Raw genomic sequence first — 18,490 nt, 5'->3', positions numbered from 1 at the left:
TTCTATCAACTTCCCCACCTGCAAATGCTCAAGTCTTTCTCTGAATTGTCAATGAGGAATGGATTTATAAGCCCCATCTCCAAAGCCTTGGGTGACCTGCCCATGCCTGGTCTCCTACCCTTGTCTTGGGACCTTCTGCCCCTTTTGCCCTGCTATGAGGCTGTTGGTTCTCTGAACACAGTTCCTTTATGCTCAAATGCCTTTACACGTCACATTTTCCCTGCTTCTCGTGTGCATTATGACACATTTTTCAGGTTTTCACTCATATGTCACCTCCTGAGAGAAAACATTCCCTCTGCCAACTTATGAGTGATGTCTCCTCGATTGCCTTGTCTCTGTGTTCACTAACATTTGTGGTTCTATTTTTGTCTGTTTTGTCTATTTACATATCCTTCCTCTCCCCTTGACTGAACTCTAGGAGATAGTGCCTAACCCTGCTGTAGGCACCAATACCATCTAGAGCAGAGGGAAATGCTGGACCCTTTCATATCCCAGTAGCTCCCCTGTCCCACCCCAGGAGTTCATGACACTCCCAGCCTCTGATGCTGTTTTACTCTGCTCATCAAAATGCCCTCTGAATGAGCAAGTGAGTAAATGGATGCTGGTGTCTCACAGGCTCCCACAACTTCTGTTCGTGCTGATATGTTCATCATCATTGAGGATAGAATAAGAGAGACACAGAAATCTGCTGAGCTTGACTTTGACAATGTGCCCTTTCTCTTCTAACAACCCTTGTCTGTCTGATATTGGACTGGTTTCTTGAACTTTCTCTTCTATCCCAAGGTTTATATTGTTGTTGTTGCTGCTGCTCTTGCTGCTGCTACTACTGTTGCTGTTGTTGCTGGGGCTGCGGTTGCTGCTGCTGTTGTTGCTGCTGCTGTTGTTTCTGGGGCTGTGGTTGCTGCTGCTGTTGTTGCTGGGGCTGTGGTTGCTGCTGCTGTTGTTGCTGGGGCTGTGGTTGCTGCTGCTGTTGTTGCTGGGGCTGTGGTTGCTGCTGCTGTTGTTGCTGGGGCTGCGGTTGCTGCTGCTGCTTCTGTAGTTGTTTCTGTTGCTGTTGTTGCTGTTGCTGCCATTGCTGCTGCTGCTGCTGTTGCTGTGGTTGTTTCTGTTGCTGTTGTTGCTGTTGCTGCTGTTGTTGCTGCTGCTGCTGCTGTTGCTGCTGCTACTGCTGCTGCTGTGGTTGTTTCTGTTGCTGTTGTTGCTGTTGCTGCTGTTGTTGCTGCTACTGCTGCTGCTGTGTTGTTGCTATTGCTGCCATTGCTGCTGCTGTTGCTGTTGCTGCTGCTACTGCTGCTGCTGTGGTTGTTTCTGTTGCTGTTGCTGCTGTTGCTGCTGCTACTGCTGCTGCTGTGGTTGTTTCTGTTGCTGTTGTTGCTGTTGCTGCTGTTGCCACTCCTACTGCTATAGCTGCTGCTGTTGCCTGCATCTCTTCTAGCATGTCGTTTTACCACTTGCAAATGCTTCAATCCCATTAAATTTCTCTTCATTTTCTAGAAACAGTGGTGTGCTTTCACAGTCTTTCCCCAGCACCATAAGCGCAGGTGTAGTCTTCACAGATATTTGTTTCCCACTGCTGCTGAGGAGCCAGTGTCGGAGAGGCAGAGTGTTGCCAGCACTGGAGCCCCCACGCTAGGCAGAGAATCCTTTGGCACCAATGATACCAGTCATGAAAGTCAAAACTGGCCTGAGTTCTTCAGAGCTCCTAGCAGCCAAAGTTCATGTGGAGTAGAGAACAAACCTCCCTCCTCCCTATGATGCCACCTATTAACTGAGTAACAAACCTTCCCGTTCTCAACTTACCCTACCTAGGATACCTGAGAAGTTTTTGTAGTACGAGAGGGCCTGCTTTTTATCCCCGCCGCCCAGCTAGCTTACACTCAAAATAATTACAGAGAAACTGTATTCACTGAAATACTGCCTGGCCCATTATCTCCAGCCCCTTATTGGCTAACTCTCACAAATTAGTTTAACCCATCTCCATTAATGTGTATTGCCACTTGACTGTGGCTTACCGGCATGAGTCTAACCAGCATCCACCTCGGGCAGCAGAGCCATGGGGTCTGCCTATCTCTGCTTTCTTCCTCCCAGAATTCTGTTCTGTCTACTCCGCCCACCTAAGGGCTGCCCTATCAAAAGGCCAAGGTAGTCTCTTTAATAACCAATGAAAGCAACACAAATAAAGACCGGCCTCCTACACCAAGTTTTCAAGTTAGTTTTATGACCATAAGAAATGAATGTCAAATCCCAAAATAGTGGTACAATATTTTATCACCCTTTGTCTTCGTGCTGTTGCATAAGGAAAAACATGATAAGATCCACATATTGTAAATCTTCTGTAAAGTCCTCCTCTTGGAACCGGTATCATTTTAGTGAGAATAAATATTTCAAGCTTATAAATACAGGCACAATTACCCTGTGAAATCGTATGCAACGTCTGAGGGGAATTTTGAAGGGAGAGGGTAAATATTAGATCTTCCTGTGGATATACGAACGAAGCATGCCCTGGAGCAATCTATGAAGAACTTGGGTGACTAGTGGCCTCTGTGGATCCCCTTTCTGTGTTTCATATAACAATTGGGACTATATGCTTTTAAGTAGAATTATAAAAAAGAGAATTTCTCAGTGCTAAGATCTCCAAAGACCATTTAACCTTTAAAAATAGCCAACATGAAAAATATCAGCAAGGAGTTTTTAGGAAGACTGTTCTTTGTTTCCCCAGTTTGGTTTGTTTAGTTTGTTTGTTTTCTCAAAATGATAGGTGCTCTCCAGAGTTGGGCTAAGGGACAAACTTGAGTCCCTGACACCAGAGTATTCTGCTTCCCTCCCCACTACCACTCTGCCCTATCCTCCTCCAGCACAAACACACAATTGAGTGTTTGAGAGGCTCCTTCAGGTGAATCTCTCCCACAGGCTATTCTCTTAAACAACCTGCTGGTACCCTCTCCCACGCCCATGCCTGCCCCTCACTGCCCTCCACGCAGCCTGCTGGTACCCTCTCCCACCCCATGCCCGCTCCTCACTGCCCTCCACACAACCTGCTGGTACCCTCTCCCACCCCATGCCCGCTCCTCACTGCCCTCCACACAACCTGCTGGTACCCTCTCCCACCCCATGCCCGCCCCTCACTGCCCTCCACACAACCTGCTGGTACCCTCTCCCACCCCATGCCCGCCCCTCACTGCCCTCCACACAACCTGCTGGTACCCTCTCCCACCCCATGCCCGCCCCTCACTGCCCTCCATTCAACCTGCTGGTACCCTCTCCCACCCCATGCCCACCCCTCACTGCCCTCCATACAACCTGCTGGTACCCTCTCCCACGCCCATGCCCGCCCCTCACTGCCCTCCGCACAACCTGCTGGTACCCTCTCCCATGCCCATGCCCGCCCCTCACTGCCCTAAACAACCTGCTGGTACCCTCTCCCACGCCCATACCCGCCCCTCACTGCCCTCCACACAACCTGCTGGTACCCTCTCCCACGCCCATGCCCGCCCCTCACTGCCCTCCGCACAACCTGCTGGTACCCTCTCCCATGCCCATGCCCGCCCCTCACTGCCCTAAACAACCTGCTGGTACCCTCTCCCACGCCCATACCCGCCCCTCACTGCCCTCCATACAACCTGCTGGTACCCTCTCCCACCCCATGCCCGCCCCTCACTGCCCTCCACAGTGTACCATCACAACTTCAATTCAAGCTGGAGTCTCCACTGTCCTTACTTTCGCGATGAACAAATGAGAGATGATAGCAAGTATGCTTTGATGATGTGAATTAGAGGGTGACTTTGGCTGACTTCAGGGAAACTGTTGCTTGTTCACAAGATGACTTGGAGGGTCAGAATGTGATCTCTCATTCCAGATGATAGAAGAAAGGGCAAAGTCAGAAAAGGATAAAGGCAAAGTGAAGTCTCCCAAAGAGAAGAAGGTCCCCAGTGCCAAAGGTGGAAAAGGAAAGGGAAAGGACCAGCCCGAGGCTGCTGCAGCAGTGAAGAAGACCACCCAGTTGAAACGGAGGGGGGAGGAAGACGACATCAAATCCTACATTGGTCAGTGGGTGGTGTCTTTCACCTCTTGCTTTATGTATCAGGATGTGGATTCAGCAGCCACCCCAATAATTATACTCCATCATTCCTAGCCTTTTCGTTTACTATAAAGTCACAAATAACTTACACTCTATGACAAGCAGATTGAAAAATATTTCTATTTTGCAATGTATGTGTGATTTTAGCAAGTGTTTATTTAGCATGTATCTCCATGGGTATGCTTGCATCACAAAAACAAAGAATGAAATGGCAGGCAATTGGACCATCAGGAAGCTTGCTGTCTTGTTGAGAGTATATTAGAAGGTCAAGTGTAGTTATAGGCAAAGTGAAAAGGATCCAGCAAGATGGCTCCTTGAGGAAAGCTGCTCACGCCCAGACCTGACCATGTGAGCACCATCCCCAGGCTTCTCTTGGTGGAAGGACAGAACCAACTTCCACAAGTTGTCCCCTGGCCTCCTCAGACATATTATGGCACACCCATGCATGACTGTGACACACACACAGAGATAAGTATGATAAATTTGATTCGTGCAAGAGATAGTGGAAATCAAATCTAATAATTTGAGATGCATGCGAGCACAGGTTCTTAACTCACACTTTTCCCACCATCTTTCTGTCTCCACCAAATCAAATAGAACTTCCTTCCATCTTAAATAATGGATGCAAAAATGAGTCATACTCAGGAGTTACTAGTGACCCATTGCTGGTTCTCTTTGAGTCCACACAGAACGACCTGTTGCTACCTTTGCTTTATTTGTTTATTTGTATTTAGTAGACTTCCGGTTTTTTTCAGCAGTTTTGAACTTTACTGTGTTTTAATGAAGAGAAGCAGCCTTCCTTTTGCATCCTTTCTCAGTTGTCTCCTCCCATGTAGCTCTGCTCTAAAGATAACACACCCAGAAACAATGATGCTGTGCACACCATGGACAATAGCAATGCTGATCACTTTTGTGGTTGGGAGATATAATTCCTTAACAACGAAAGCTTGAGCATCTGTTGTATGGCATGTACGCTGGCCTCATTGTGCTATCCCGTACAATCTCAGACTTTTATGTATCACGCACAGTCAGCACTAAAGTGAGACGACGATTCCCACCCCCAGAGTATCATTCTCTATGAGATGGTCATGTCTTAATATGCATAAGGAGAGAACTCTTAAGAAAATGTGCACTATGTATTTTTAAAAATAAAATACAATGAATAGCTGCCTCCCATCTGATGAACAGGGTTCTCACCATGCTGACATGAATTCTTTCAGGGCTGTGCTACCGAGCACATCCACAATACTTCCTTAGCCTGTAAACACCTCTGCTTATAAAGTCCCAGAAAGCTGTAGCTACTTGTAATTCAGGAGTCAAGCCAATATTGCTCCAAAGATATTAGAACCAAAAGGGACTACTTAAACGCTAAACTCTGACAAGAGCCCAAGCCCCATTTTCCATGGCCACAGGCCCCATGTATGTTGGCCCGCCCAATATGCCGATGTCTAATTTACAAACATGATTTAGTATATTGTAAAATGGCCACAGTTGCTTTACTGGAAAGGCAATAATGAAAAACAGTCAACAGGCCTGCCTTCCAGCCAACTGGCTGGGTCTTGGCAAACCAGAAGGATTACAAATGCATGCATAATGTGTATCACCATTGATTTGCCTGGGGACAACCTATTCTATCTAGCAATGATCGCTGACCTTCTTTATGGTATTTCCAACAGATGATGAGCCAGATGACGGTGCCCAGCATTATATTATTGTCGTGGGTTTCAACAATCCTCAAATATTAGCCATTATGACTGAGCTTGGCATTCCTATAGCCAGTGTGATTAAAATATCTGCAGAGAACTATGAACCACTGCAGAAGCACCTGGCCGCAGTCAGCCAGCAGCAGGAAGGTGTCCTTCAGCCCGAAGGTATGTAGCTGGCTATGCCACTCACGGGTAACCAATGTTACCCTCTGCCCACCAAGCCCAATTGCAGTCCGCTATCCAAAACATAGCCATAAAATACACACATTATTAAATCCTTTCAAGACTGATTTGCTATTTATTCTGCTTGTATTAGCCAAGAGTCATAAATTTGGCGAATTAAATTCATACTCTGTGCTTGTATCCCTTTGTAGTCACAGAAAGCATGGCTTGCAGGTCAGAAGACTTGGTTACACAACTGGGGCTTCTCAGGCTTTTAGCTGAGAGCAAGTGATGCTTACATAACTGTGTTTCTCAGTAACTTTTGACCCGTAATGTTTAGCCAAAGCTTGGGCTGGATGAATCTCTGTTGAGACTCTTCTCTTCCAGATGGCGTAGTCACCAAACAGCCCCAGGAAAGGTCACACAGATGGGTGTGTGTGTGTGTGTGTGTGTGTGTGTGTGTGTGTGTGTGTATCCATGGGGACAGAAGAGGGTATTGGGTCTTTGGTGTTATAAGTGGCTATGAACCACTTGACACATTACTAGGAACCAAACTCAGGTTTTCTGGAAGAACAATAAGTGTTCTTAACTGCTGAGCCATCTCTCTAGGTGGATTCTACATGTTAGTAATTCTACATGTATTACTAACTATTCATAATAAAAATCAGATGAGTCATTCTTTCTTCCAGACTTAAACTGGAAAATTAATGGGGCCAAGTTCTAGACACACTACTGTTCAGTCATTTTGAGCCTTGGGGTTTTCATGTTAGGGAATTGTGTTACATCACCTCTACGGGAGAGAAGCAGGAAGCTGCTGTACCCTTCAGGTAACAGCCCTGAGAGTCAATGTAAATCTGTGATTCCAGGAGCCAAGTTATTCCCACTGCCCGTATTACTTTCAATGTATATATTTAATATATCGATGTTTTCATTATGCTTTTTAACTTACACAGCCACATAACGATTTTCTTCCTTTTATTCCTCAAAGCTAGAAATCACACTACCTTTGATAATAATAATAGTTACTATTTATTGAGTATGTAACTTGGAGGCTCAACTCAATACTGAGAGGCCTAAATCCACTGATTTATACTTTTCACAATATTCTAAAGAAGTATGTCTTTTTTAATTGAAAAATTCAAACAATATATTATAAGACTTTCCCTCCCCTAACTTATTAAAGATCCCCCCCAACCTCTCCATTCATCCAACTTGTTCTTTTATTCTATCTTTAAAAAATGCAGACATAAAACAAAAAAAATACACACAAAAACTCTACAAAACAAAAATGAAAATATAAAAACAAGAAACTAATAAGATAAAAAAAAAAGCACCCCCAAAAGTAAAATGAGACAAAAAGTATACAGAAATACTGTTGAGAGGCTGGAGAGATGACTCAGAGGTTAAGAGCATTGCTTGCTCTTCTAAAGGTCCTGAGTTCAATTCCCAGCCACCCACATGGTGGCTAACAACCATCTGTAATGGGGTCTGGTGCCCTCTTCTGGCCTGCAAGCATACACACAGACAGAATATTGTATACATAATAAATAAATAAATAAATATTTTTTAAAAAATACTGTTAAGCTAGTTTTGTGTTGGCCAACTTCTCCAAAGAATGGGGTTTACTGTAAAGTGTGATTAATATACCCTGTAAGAGACAATTGAGTTTTCTTTTATCAGTTGGTATAGATTAGAGATAACTTCTTTGTTAGGGGTGGGACCCTGTGTCTGCTTCCCCATCTCAGTACTGGGACCCTGCCTGGCTTAAATCTCTTCAAGTCTTGCGCATGCTGCCACAGTCTCCATGAGTGCTTCAGTCTTGCTGTGTCTGGAAGATTCTACTCCCTGGGAGCTACTCATTTCCTCTACCTCTTAGTCTTTCTTCTTATTATCCTGCATGGATCCCTGTACCTTGAGGGGAGAGCTTTGATGAAAACATCTCATTCAGTACCGAGTAATTCAAAGCTTCTCATTCTTTTCACATTGTCCCGTTGTGAGTCTCTGTACTAGTTCGCATCTACTGCAAGGCACTGAGCTATGGGTACAGCAGAAATGTCACGCAGAGTCGTTTTATTGCTGCATTCCTTTATCAGAACAATAGTGTTAAGATGATGCTCATGACATACTTGAGCAATGTCATGCATAGGTTCCATCTCTTGGATTAGGCCTTAAATCTAACTAGAACGTGGTTGATTACTGCCATAGCATGTGTGACACTATTGCACAAGTATGTCTTGCAGGAAGGTCACTGCTGTAAGTCACATGATTTGTAGCCAGATGATACTGATGGTTGCCTTTCTCTTCGTGTAGCCTAGAGAATACATTCTAGTACCATGAACATTAGTCAGTAGGGGTGAAACTTCCAGTTAGGCACCACTCAACTGTTCCATGATTGATGATATATGCAAGTATTCTCTTCAGCAGTAGGTTATAGAGAGTAACTAATAACATTGGCAATAGCTTGTGATTTTTGGTGGTTAGCTTTTGGTCAATCACTCAGAAGGACATAGCCCATTCCTATCACTTGCCTTTACTTGGCGGCATAAGATGTCCAATGGGGACATTGTCTTCCATATTATTTGGTGACTCTATTTGGATTCCTTTTATATAATATATATATATATATATATATATCTTAGGAAGTTTCTCCGAAAGTAAATTTCCAAATGCCCTTTGGTGTTAGCTGTCGGTCCTATAGTCCCTCTTTTATCCTTATTTCCCATCCCCCTCCCTATTTACTATTCCTATTCTAGTTTCTCAATTGTCTCTACATTTTATTCTCTTTCCCCTTTCTTGAAAGATGCTGTCCCCTGCCACCAGTCCTTTACTAGAGAATTAACCACCTAACCTCTCTGGTTGGTTATTCAGCTTGTACATACATGTAAAAGGCTAAAAAGCTGACATCCGCATATAAGAGAAAGTATATAATATTTGTCTTTTGGGATATGAATTACCTCACTGAGTATAATTTTTTTCTAGCTCTACCCATTTACCTGAAATTTTCATAATTTAATTTTCTTAACAGCTGAGTAATATTCCACTGTGTAAATATACCACATGTCATTATCCATTCAACTGTTGATAGACATCTAGGCTGTTTTCAATTTCTGGTTATGATAAATAGAGCAGCCATAAACATGAATGACCAAAGTATCTATCTCTGTAGGAGGTAAACTCCTTTGGGTATATGGCCAAGAGGTATGGTATAGCTGGATCCTGAGGGCTATCTATTCCCAGCTTCCTCAGAAAATACCACATTGATTTCCATAGTGACTGTACAAGTTTTCAGTCCCTCCAGCAATAAAGAAATGTTCCCCTTTCCCTGCATTCTTGCCAGCATGTGCTGTTATTGACTGATTGATCGATCGATCTTGGCCATTCTAACCAGTGTAAGGTGAAATCTCAAACTGTTTAATTTGCATTTCCTTAATGGGTAAGAATATTTATTTCCATGTTTCTCAACCATTTGTGTTTCATCTTTTGAAAATGCTCTGCTTAGTTCTGTAGCCAATTCTTAATTGGATTTTTAAATTTTCTTAATGTTCAGGGTTTTTTAGTTCTTCATATATTTTGAATACTAACCTCTATCAAATATATAATTAGTAAAGATTTCATCCCATCCTGTAGGTTGTCGCTTTTTCTGAATGATTCTGTCCTTTTCTCTACAGAAGCTTTTCAGTTTCATGAGGTCCCATTTATTAATTATTGTTTTTGGTGCCTGTGCTATTGGTATCCTGTTCAGCAAGTCTTTTCCTTTGCCAATGAACTCAAGACTATCCCCACTCTCTCATCTTTAAGACTCGGTGTGTCTGAACTTACATTGATGCCCTTGATCCATTTTTAGTTGGTTTTTGTTTTGTTTGTTTTGCAAGGTGATAAGTATAGATATATTTGTATTCTTTTATATGTAGCCATCCAGCTTGACCAGCATTGCTTGCTGAAGATGTCTTTTTTTTTTCCAGCGTGTATTTCTGGCTTCTTTGTCAGGTTTCCAGAGGTGTGTGAACCTATGTCTGTATCTTCAATTAAATTCCATCAATCAACATGCCTATTTTTATGGCAATATTGTGCTGGTTTTATTATTACAACTCTGTAGTACAGCTTAAAATCTGAATTGTGACAGGCTAGCCTAGGTTAAAGTGAAACTCTGTCTCAAAAAAATTTATAATAAAATAATATTAGGTTTTACCATAGAATGATGAGGTCATAGAAGTAGACCCAACTCTTTAATTATAGATGTAGAAAATATAAATATATCAGGTAAGTTTTCAAGTCTAACTTTATGTAAATCCACTGTCACTTGCCAGTCAGGGGGCAAAAACCCAGAAAAGATGTAGCCACTGTAATATTGCTGAAAACTTATGAAAGCATAAATCGCTCTCACCCAGTCTGGCTGTGGGCCTGTGATAGGTGGATCTACTTCAGCTTTTTAATGTGTTATACAGCAAGTACAAGTATGTGAATGCACAGTTGGGAGGGAAGCCTGGCTCTATGCAGGTACAGTATCAGGTTGAGAGGTACCTTAAGCATCCTCATCTCCTGAAATGTATGACCTCATCACAACCTCTCTGGGCCACCCCTGTGCTGAGCGATGGAGGACAGAGATGAGCTCATACAGCACACTTCTTTGGTTGAATAGTTGTGCCTTCCCACTTCCAAAACTTCTCAAAGTTGTGGTTCTGTATTTGCACTTCGCTGACGCTTTACAGATGCCTCTCAGTACATTTGGCTCACAACATCAAGACAAAGTGGGGAGAAATTCAATACCCTCATCCCATCGTAAACCACTTTGCTATTATTAGATATAGAAGACGAAAAACTGAAGAGAGAAAAAACCATTAAGGAACTTGAAATTTTCTGGAAGTACTTGGAACCAATCCTGAACAACGAGAAGCCTGAAACCAATCTCTTTGATGTTGCTCGGCTCCATTACGTGGTCGGTGTGGCGCATTTTCCTTCTGACTGGTCAGACCATGAGATGATGGTGAGTACACGGGACAGTGAGAGTGTGTGGTGGTCCACGCTGTCCCTCAGTCCACAGCTGGAATCACAGCTGGGAACAGTGCCTTTCATTGGGCTGCCTCACCTTTGGCGCAATGATGGTGACCCTGGGCCACTGTGGGACATACCCTGATTCTGTAGCTTATGGTCTATGGATTAATGATAAGATGTAGCGGATGGTAATTCTTTGATTTAATGACACTTGGCTCTGTGTTATGCTTCAGTAATGATCTAAGTAATAAGTAAAGTGTGAGCATGCATTACTATAATGATAGCAATTTTTATGTTTTATTGTCTTATTTGTTAATCCCTTGCAAGATATACATTTTAGCATCAAGAGAGCTGAGCCTGCAGCAGAGCCTGTGGATAAACTACAACCACTGGGGGGTCTTCTGAAAAGGGTCTAGGCAGGGCTGGATGGAGAGAGCATACTTGTAAAGAGACTATGTACAGCTAAAGAGAGGAAATGAGAGGGGGGAATGGGGGAAAGTGGGAGAAGAGGGAAGGGGAAGGGAAGGAGAAGTGAGGAAAGAAAAAAAAGATAAAAAGAGAAAGAGGAAATGGGGGTGGTAGAGGGAGATGGAAAAGGGAATAGAAGGGAAGGGAAGAAGGGAAGGGGAAGGAAGGGGAGGGGAGGGGAGGGAAGGGAAGGGAAGGGAATATTAAGTGATATTAATGACCAGTGGTTGTTTACTCCAGTTATTCTTGTTTTTGGTAGTAGAGTTTGTATGTCTCCCTTCTTTGAGATGTGCTGGTGAAGGGTCGCTAGATGCCTGAGTTATTGTAGGCAGTGTTGGCAATGTTGGATTCCTTGGGTTGCGATTTTCCTTCTATTACTTTCTGTAGGGCTGGATTTGTGGCTACGTATTGTTTAATCAGGAACAGAAGGAGAGAGAGCCCGAGCAAGGAACTCAGGACAGCGAGGGGTACACCCACACACTGAGACAATGGGGATGTTCTATTGGGAACTCACCAAGGCCAGCTAGCCTGGGTATGAAAAAGCCTGGGATAAAACCGGACTCGCTGAACATAGCGGACAATGAGGACTACTGAGAACTCAAGAACAATGGCAATGGGTTTTTGATCCTACTGCACGTACTGGCTTTGTGGGAGCCTAGGCAGTTTGGATGCTCACCTTACTAGACCTGGATGGAGGTGGGAGGTCCTTGGACTTCCCACAGGGCAGGGAACCCTGATTGCTCTTTGGGCTTTCGAGGGAGGGGGACTTGATTAGGGGAGGGGGAGGGAAATGGGAGGCGGTGGCAGGGAAGAGACAGAAATCTTTAATAAATAAATAAATAAAAAGAAAGTTTTACATCAAGTAAATGCCAGTCAAGATGATCTAAGAGCTCACAGAAGACAGCTGAGCCATCTCAAGATAACCACTGCTTGCTGAAACAATTTGCCAGACTTTAGCATATCATTTACCAATGAATTTTAAAATGAATTACGTAGGTTGTGCTAACACGTCACGGGCAGGATCATTACTGCTGTTTCCTTTGGCTATAAAAATGCAAACTGTCTTTCTGCGCCAGCATATGGATAGGCGCAGGATACCTGGTTGAAGTTCAACTGAAAACTCGTCAGTCTTGATGCGAATGTGCGAAGGAACAGTCAGGTGCGCTGTGATGGACAGAGCCAAGCGTTTCCCGGAACGGCTGCCCGTCTATGAGTTACTGGCCCCACAGGGAAAGCTTTCCGCTCTATCTGACCTCTTCAACTCAGATGTAGGGTCGGCCTACTTATTGCTTCTATGCTTCCAAAGAGACACAGCCACCCCAGAATTTTCCTACTCCAGGAAATGAAAGCTTAAGTAATAACCATAGCAGATCTCTAATTGGCTTGCCAGTTCATAAAAATTGTGGACACTGTAGAAGCAGTTATTTGAGCAGTTTCTTTGAGCTTTTTGCTAACAGGACTGTAGAGGAAAGCCAGCTCAGAAAAAAAAAATGGAGGAAAGACAGAAACTTGGTCAAACACAGACTGTATCAGACTCAGGCAATACAGAAAACCAAATGAGGGACTCCATTATGCTCGGTTCAGTTCTTGCATAGGAAGGCAAAGAATCACCAGCTGCTTGTCTTCAGCTACAGGAGTCAAAATAGTCTAATATGCTTTAGGATTCGAAACCCCTAGCATCTGGAACACTCTGCAGTAAAGAGGTTGCCTTCCACTGCACTGAAACCTCAGCCAGCCTCTTAAACTATCGGGCAGCGTCAGAACCTCTGTGCTGAACAAAAAGGGCTTGAAGAGTTCATGCATAGAGTCTCTATCACCAATGCTGGAATCCAGGGTTTGGGGATTTGGGGGACTTGATTGCCTATAGAAAAAAGGAAATAGACTTTTCTGGAAAGTTACATGCATTCTGTCTATTCTGAGAGCATGAAACAAATGATGAGTTGGTTGTCGCTGATTCTCTCGTGGCTAGCTCGAGTTGGGCACCGAGATCTTTGAAAATGTTGCCTGTCTGATGTACGACAGCCTAGACTGGAAGAGGCAGTACCAGCATTATTTGGCAAGCATGCAGCTCATCAACGTCCCACAAGTGGTCAACGAGAAAACCATGTTAGAAGCGATAGCGATTCCAGAGGTAGGCATGTGTAGTGGTATATTATTTGTATTCTAATAAATAAATCTTTCCTGAAGACCAGGGGCAAAACTAAGCCACTAGAGGTCAGGCAGTGATGGTACACACCTTTAATCCCAGGATTTGGGAGACAGAGGCAGAAGAATCTCTATGAGTTCAAAGCCATCCTGGGCTACACAAGATCAATGCAGAAACAAATCTAGGCAGTGGTGGCTCACACCTTTAATCCCAGTGCTAGAGAGTTGGGTTTTTATTATCTGTGCTACAGGCATGGGCTCCAGTATCTGTGTTAGGCTATGGGATGGAGTGAGTGACTTGATTCTCATATTCATAAAGCATATGAAGAAAGTTACAGTAGAGACCTATGTCAGTCCACTACTGCTAGTTGTGCTGAGGCACAAAGGTAGGAGCAAGGAGCCAGCCCTGGTAAGAGTCTCAAGAGTCTCATGTTGAGATCTTTATGAAGCTCCTTGTTCGGGCTACTTTTATGTCAATTTGACACGGGCTAGAGTCATCTGAAAGGAGGGAACCTCAATTGAGAAAATACCTCCATAAGGTCCAGCTGTAGGCACACATGTGCAGCACTTTCTTAATTAGTAAGCGATGGGGAGAGCCCAGCCCATTGTTGGTGGTGCCACCCCTGAGCTGGTGGTCCTGGGTTCTATAAGAAAACAAACTGAGCAAGCCATGAGGAGCAAGCCAGCAATAACACCCTTCCATGGCCTCTGCATCAGCTCCTGCCTTCTACCCTGTTTGAGTCCCTGTCCCGACTTCCTTTGATGATGGACTATGCTGTGGAAGTGTAAACCAGATAACCCCTCTCCTCCCCGGCTTGCCTTTGGTTATGTGTTTCATCTCAGCAATAGAAACCCTAAGACATCCTCAACTGCTTGGCACCTAGGAAAACACAGAAAGAACCTCCTGTGAACGCAGCATGCACGAGTAGCATGCAGAATGAGGGGGATAGTGGCAAAATAATCCCAGTGTTTGCAGTGTCCACACTCAGCAAGATCCTGGCCACAGAACAGGACTCATTTCCAGCCACCTTTCCTGAAGTGAGCTTTGGTAAGGGCGTGCAGTGTCAGCAGTTCCACCACAGCCTGACAAGGGTGAGAGCGGTCGAGATGATAGACGTTAGAGCTCCCTTAGTTGGGTCTCTATTGCTGTTAAAAAAACACTGTGACCAAAAGCAGCTTAGGGAAGACATGTTTGTTTCATCTGAGAATCCTCAGGTCACAATCTGTCAGTGGGGGAAGTCAGGCCAGGAACTCACAGCAGGAAACTGAGGCGGAAGCCATGGAAAAACAATGTTCGCTGGACCTTTGGAGATGCCCAGGTTCTTTGGACCCCAAACATCAAACATTGAGCTTTTTACATTAATAAAGTTTGGGCTTGCTTTAACTTAGTTGTGGCTGGGCCTGAACATAAAAGTATTTAACTTGTGATTGATTTTTATAGGACCCCACAGTCGAGAGTCCCTGGACTCTTGAAGAGACTAAACTTTTAGAGTCTTAAAATTTTTAAAGGCCTTGGAACTTTTAAAACGTTTGAATGTTTTGTGTTGTGATATTGTGTTAATGTGAGATCTCAGAGTAAACAAAAAAGGAAAGGTTATTATTTAATAGTGTTGTGTTTGTGTGTCAAGGTGACAAAGGGTCAAATACCCTACTTAGATGTTATTTTGGGGGGGGAGATACCCTGGCATAAGCCATCCATCTAGGAAAAGGTAATTTCAATGGAGAAAATGCCTCTCTTAAATTGGCCTATCGGTAAGTCTGCACAGTATTTTCTTGATTAATGACTGATGCCTACTTAAGGGCCTGCCCCACTTTGGGCAATGTCATTCCTGGGTGGTCCTGAGACATATAAAAAAAGGAAGCTGAGCAAGCCAGTAAGCTGTGTTCCTCCGTGACGGCTGCTTCTGTTCCTGCCCTGACTTCTCAGTGCTGGACTGTGCAACCTGAGAATATAAGATGAAGTTAAACTCCCACTCCCAAGTAGCTTTTGGTCATGGTACTTTATCACACCAATGAAAACCTTAAGTAAGACAGCCCCTGAGTTGGAGAATGGAAGGGTTGGGAGAAGGGAGCCAGGTTGCAGAGACGGTAAAAACTGAGCATGAATTGTCTGGTGGAAAATCTGCTGGGAGGGCTGGAGAGATGGCTCAGAGGTTAAGAGCATTGTCTGCTCTTCCAAAGGTCCTGAGTTCAATTCCCAGCAACCACATGGTGGCTCACAACCATTTGTAATGGGGTCTGGTGCCCTCTTCTAGCCTGCAGGCATACACACAGACACAATATTGTACATAATAAATAAATATTAAAAAAAAGAAAAGAAAATCTGCTGGGAAATGGTGCACAATAATATTCTGAAGAAGGGATGACAAGATGCACCAAGACAGGGATGTTTACAAAAAAGTATCACAATTCAAAGCAAGACCGGGGCTGGTTAGCATCCACGTCTGATTAGCTTTGCCACATCCTCATTTTCTAGGATCCTGGTGGCAGACCTGTGGTGTGAAAATAAGTTTGGTGAAAGCCCTTCTTCTCATTTTTTTTTCTCAGCCTCCACCTCCAACGTCTGCTCCAGCCCCTGGCAAGAAGAAAGCACAGTATGAAGAGCCACCCCCGCCCCCACCCCCAGGCACGTGAGAAATCAGCCTCTGAAGAGCCACCGCCCTATGGCTTCCGCACTGCCCTCCCTCCCACCTGTGGCTGCCAGCAGCCCCTCCACCTACAGTTCCTATGCCCATTAGGGCCTAGCCACAGTTGGTTGGAATCTACACCCAAAATCTCAGGAAGAAATAGAGGATGCATGCTTACTAAGCCGTGTCACTTTCTGCACTTCACAGTGGCTTTCATCGTCACCACTGAGGTAGACATGCGCTATTACAATGACCTGCTGAATCCAATCCCAGAGGAATTTGTCTCTGTGCCCCTGATACTGCACTGCATGCTGGAACAGGTGGGTAGGTGCTGAGGCTTCCCCCAGGCCTGACAGCAACCTTGGCTAAATTATCTCTCCTCACTTCCAGATCTTAACATGCTTTTGTAATTTTACTCAGAACACCTGGTGCGTTCCCAGTTAAGTCGCAGTATTTCGGATAAGACCAAAATCGGCTTTTATCGTCAGTGCCAATCCTCTTTCTTGCTGCACTCTATCTCTCATTTAATAGTTCCCAATGTTTTGGTAGAATATATACTTAAAACTGTCTTGATGGAGAGGTTCTGACTAACTTTTGTCAGCTTGCCACACACTAGATTCACCTGGAAAGAGGGGCCCTGAATTAGAACGTTGCCTGCATCAAATTGTCGGTGAGCATGTATGCACAGCAAGATTGATGCCGAAGGGCCTGGCCCACTGTGGGCGGTGATAGGAAAGCAAGCTGAGGGAGTCATGAAGCCAGTAAGCTTCAGATCCCTGTTGCAGTTCCTACATACAGGTTCCTGTCATGCGTTCCTGCCTTGGCTGCCCTGCATGGTAGACGGTGACCTGAAAACCAAAGGAACCCTCTCCACCTGGTTTTTGGTCAGTTTTTCATTACAACATGATGAAAGAGGAAAAGAACCTAGATGGGGGCTAACATAGATAATGGATTTCAGTCTTTAAATGTCTTTTCCTTAATATGTGTGTGTGCGTGTGTGAATGCTTTCATGTATTGATATGCACTACATGCGTGCAGGACCAGTGGAGGGAGGCCAGAACAGAGATTTCTGTCCTGCAGAACTGCAGTTCCAGGTGCTGAGACCTGCCTGATGTGGGAGCCGGGAACCAAACCTGGGTCCTCTGCAGGAGCAGTAAGCACTCTTTACTGCTGAGCCATCTCTCCAGGTTGTCTTTAAAACCTTTGGACCTTTAGATTTAATCAGGATGGGGTTTCCCCCCTACATTTGAAGCCAGTTTTCATTGTTAGTGTTTTACACAGAAATGTTTATTTGGTTTTCCGGTAGGGGGTCAGGTTCCTTATGGTAGTCACTTACAGGCTTGTCTGAAGTCTTAATTCCACTGCACGTGGCGTGATTGGCAATGACACAGTGAGGGCTAAGTGTCCACCGCCTGGTGGAAAAGCTGGTGCAGAAAAGGAGACGACGTGTTCTCAAAGAGCCAGCAGCTGGGAGGCAGAAGCATTAGGCCACAATCCAAGCTATGGGGAAGCTCAGTGCTCCCAGAGATGCTTTCTCAACAGCAGAGACGCTAACAGTTACACTCCTGAGTCTGGTGTTATTATCTATGTCACTTCTTTACTCAATCAGGGTCCTGACACCATAGTTGTTAGATTAGTCTAGCCAAAAAAAGACATATTTGTTGACCAACTCCTTTTTACTTAATTTGTTTTTTTTCTGTTTGTTTGGGGGTGGCTTGTACTTACTTTTCAATAAAAATCTTACTTCATTTATTTCACTCTTTTATTTGGGGCCTATATTTCTCTTATATTTCTTAGACTAAATCAGATGTTTGCAGTGTATTCAATTCTAAATAAGACATATATTATTTTTACACATGATTTCATGAAGATTTATTACATTATTGACATGGGTCTTCAAGTGAGCAAGACAAAATTTTCTGACCTGATGTATATGGTAATTTCTTTTGACTATTTGAATAGAAGCACACACATATTCTTCCCCCTGCCCATACACACATCACTAACAGACAACAGACAAAGCAATGAAATGAAGCATAAAATACTTTGTTTTCTCATTTTACAAATATGCAAACTGAAGCTTAAGAGGATTGAGTAGCTTGTTTAGACAGTTAACAGTGGGAAAGGACTTTGCTCAGTGGAGAAACATTTTGGTGACACTCTCGGGTGCTATAGAGTGCTGGGTACTGATGTGAGCACAGAAATAATTCTTTCTAGCAACTATTAAATATCTCTTCTTATAATTGGTAACCCCCAGCCTGTGTCAAGGGAAAGATGGTTTTATATGGCCCCAGAAGAAGTCAGGAGGAGAT

At 44.0% G+C, this 18,490-nt stretch overlaps 1 protein-coding gene across 1 annotated transcript in view; it reads left to right on the top strand.

Moving 5' to 3' along the window:
- The window catches only part of Spag17 (sperm associated antigen 17), a 221,586-nt gene that overhangs the window by 81,461 nt on the left and 121,635 nt on the right, over positions 1–18,490 (top strand). The window contains exons 5-10 of the mRNA XM_075979181.1: positions 3,857–4,043; positions 5,755–5,949; positions 10,749–10,930; positions 13,376–13,537; positions 16,099–16,169; positions 16,381–16,498. Of these exons, the coding sequence (XP_075835296.1) occupies positions 3,857–4,043; positions 5,755–5,949; positions 10,749–10,930; positions 13,376–13,537; positions 16,099–16,169; positions 16,381–16,498 (915 nt within the window). The remainder of the gene's footprint in view (positions 1–3,856; positions 4,044–5,754; positions 5,950–10,748; positions 10,931–13,375; positions 13,538–16,098; positions 16,170–16,380; positions 16,499–18,490) is intronic.

Source organism: Microtus pennsylvanicus, chromosome 7 (assembly GCF_037038515.1).
Source record: "Microtus pennsylvanicus isolate mMicPen1 chromosome 7, mMicPen1.hap1, whole genome shotgun sequence".
Lineage (NCBI taxonomy): Eukaryota > Metazoa > Chordata > Mammalia > Rodentia > Cricetidae > Microtus > Microtus pennsylvanicus.
The sequence above is the reverse complement of the archived record's forward strand: the minus strand, read 5'-3'. Positions and strand labels throughout refer to the sequence as shown.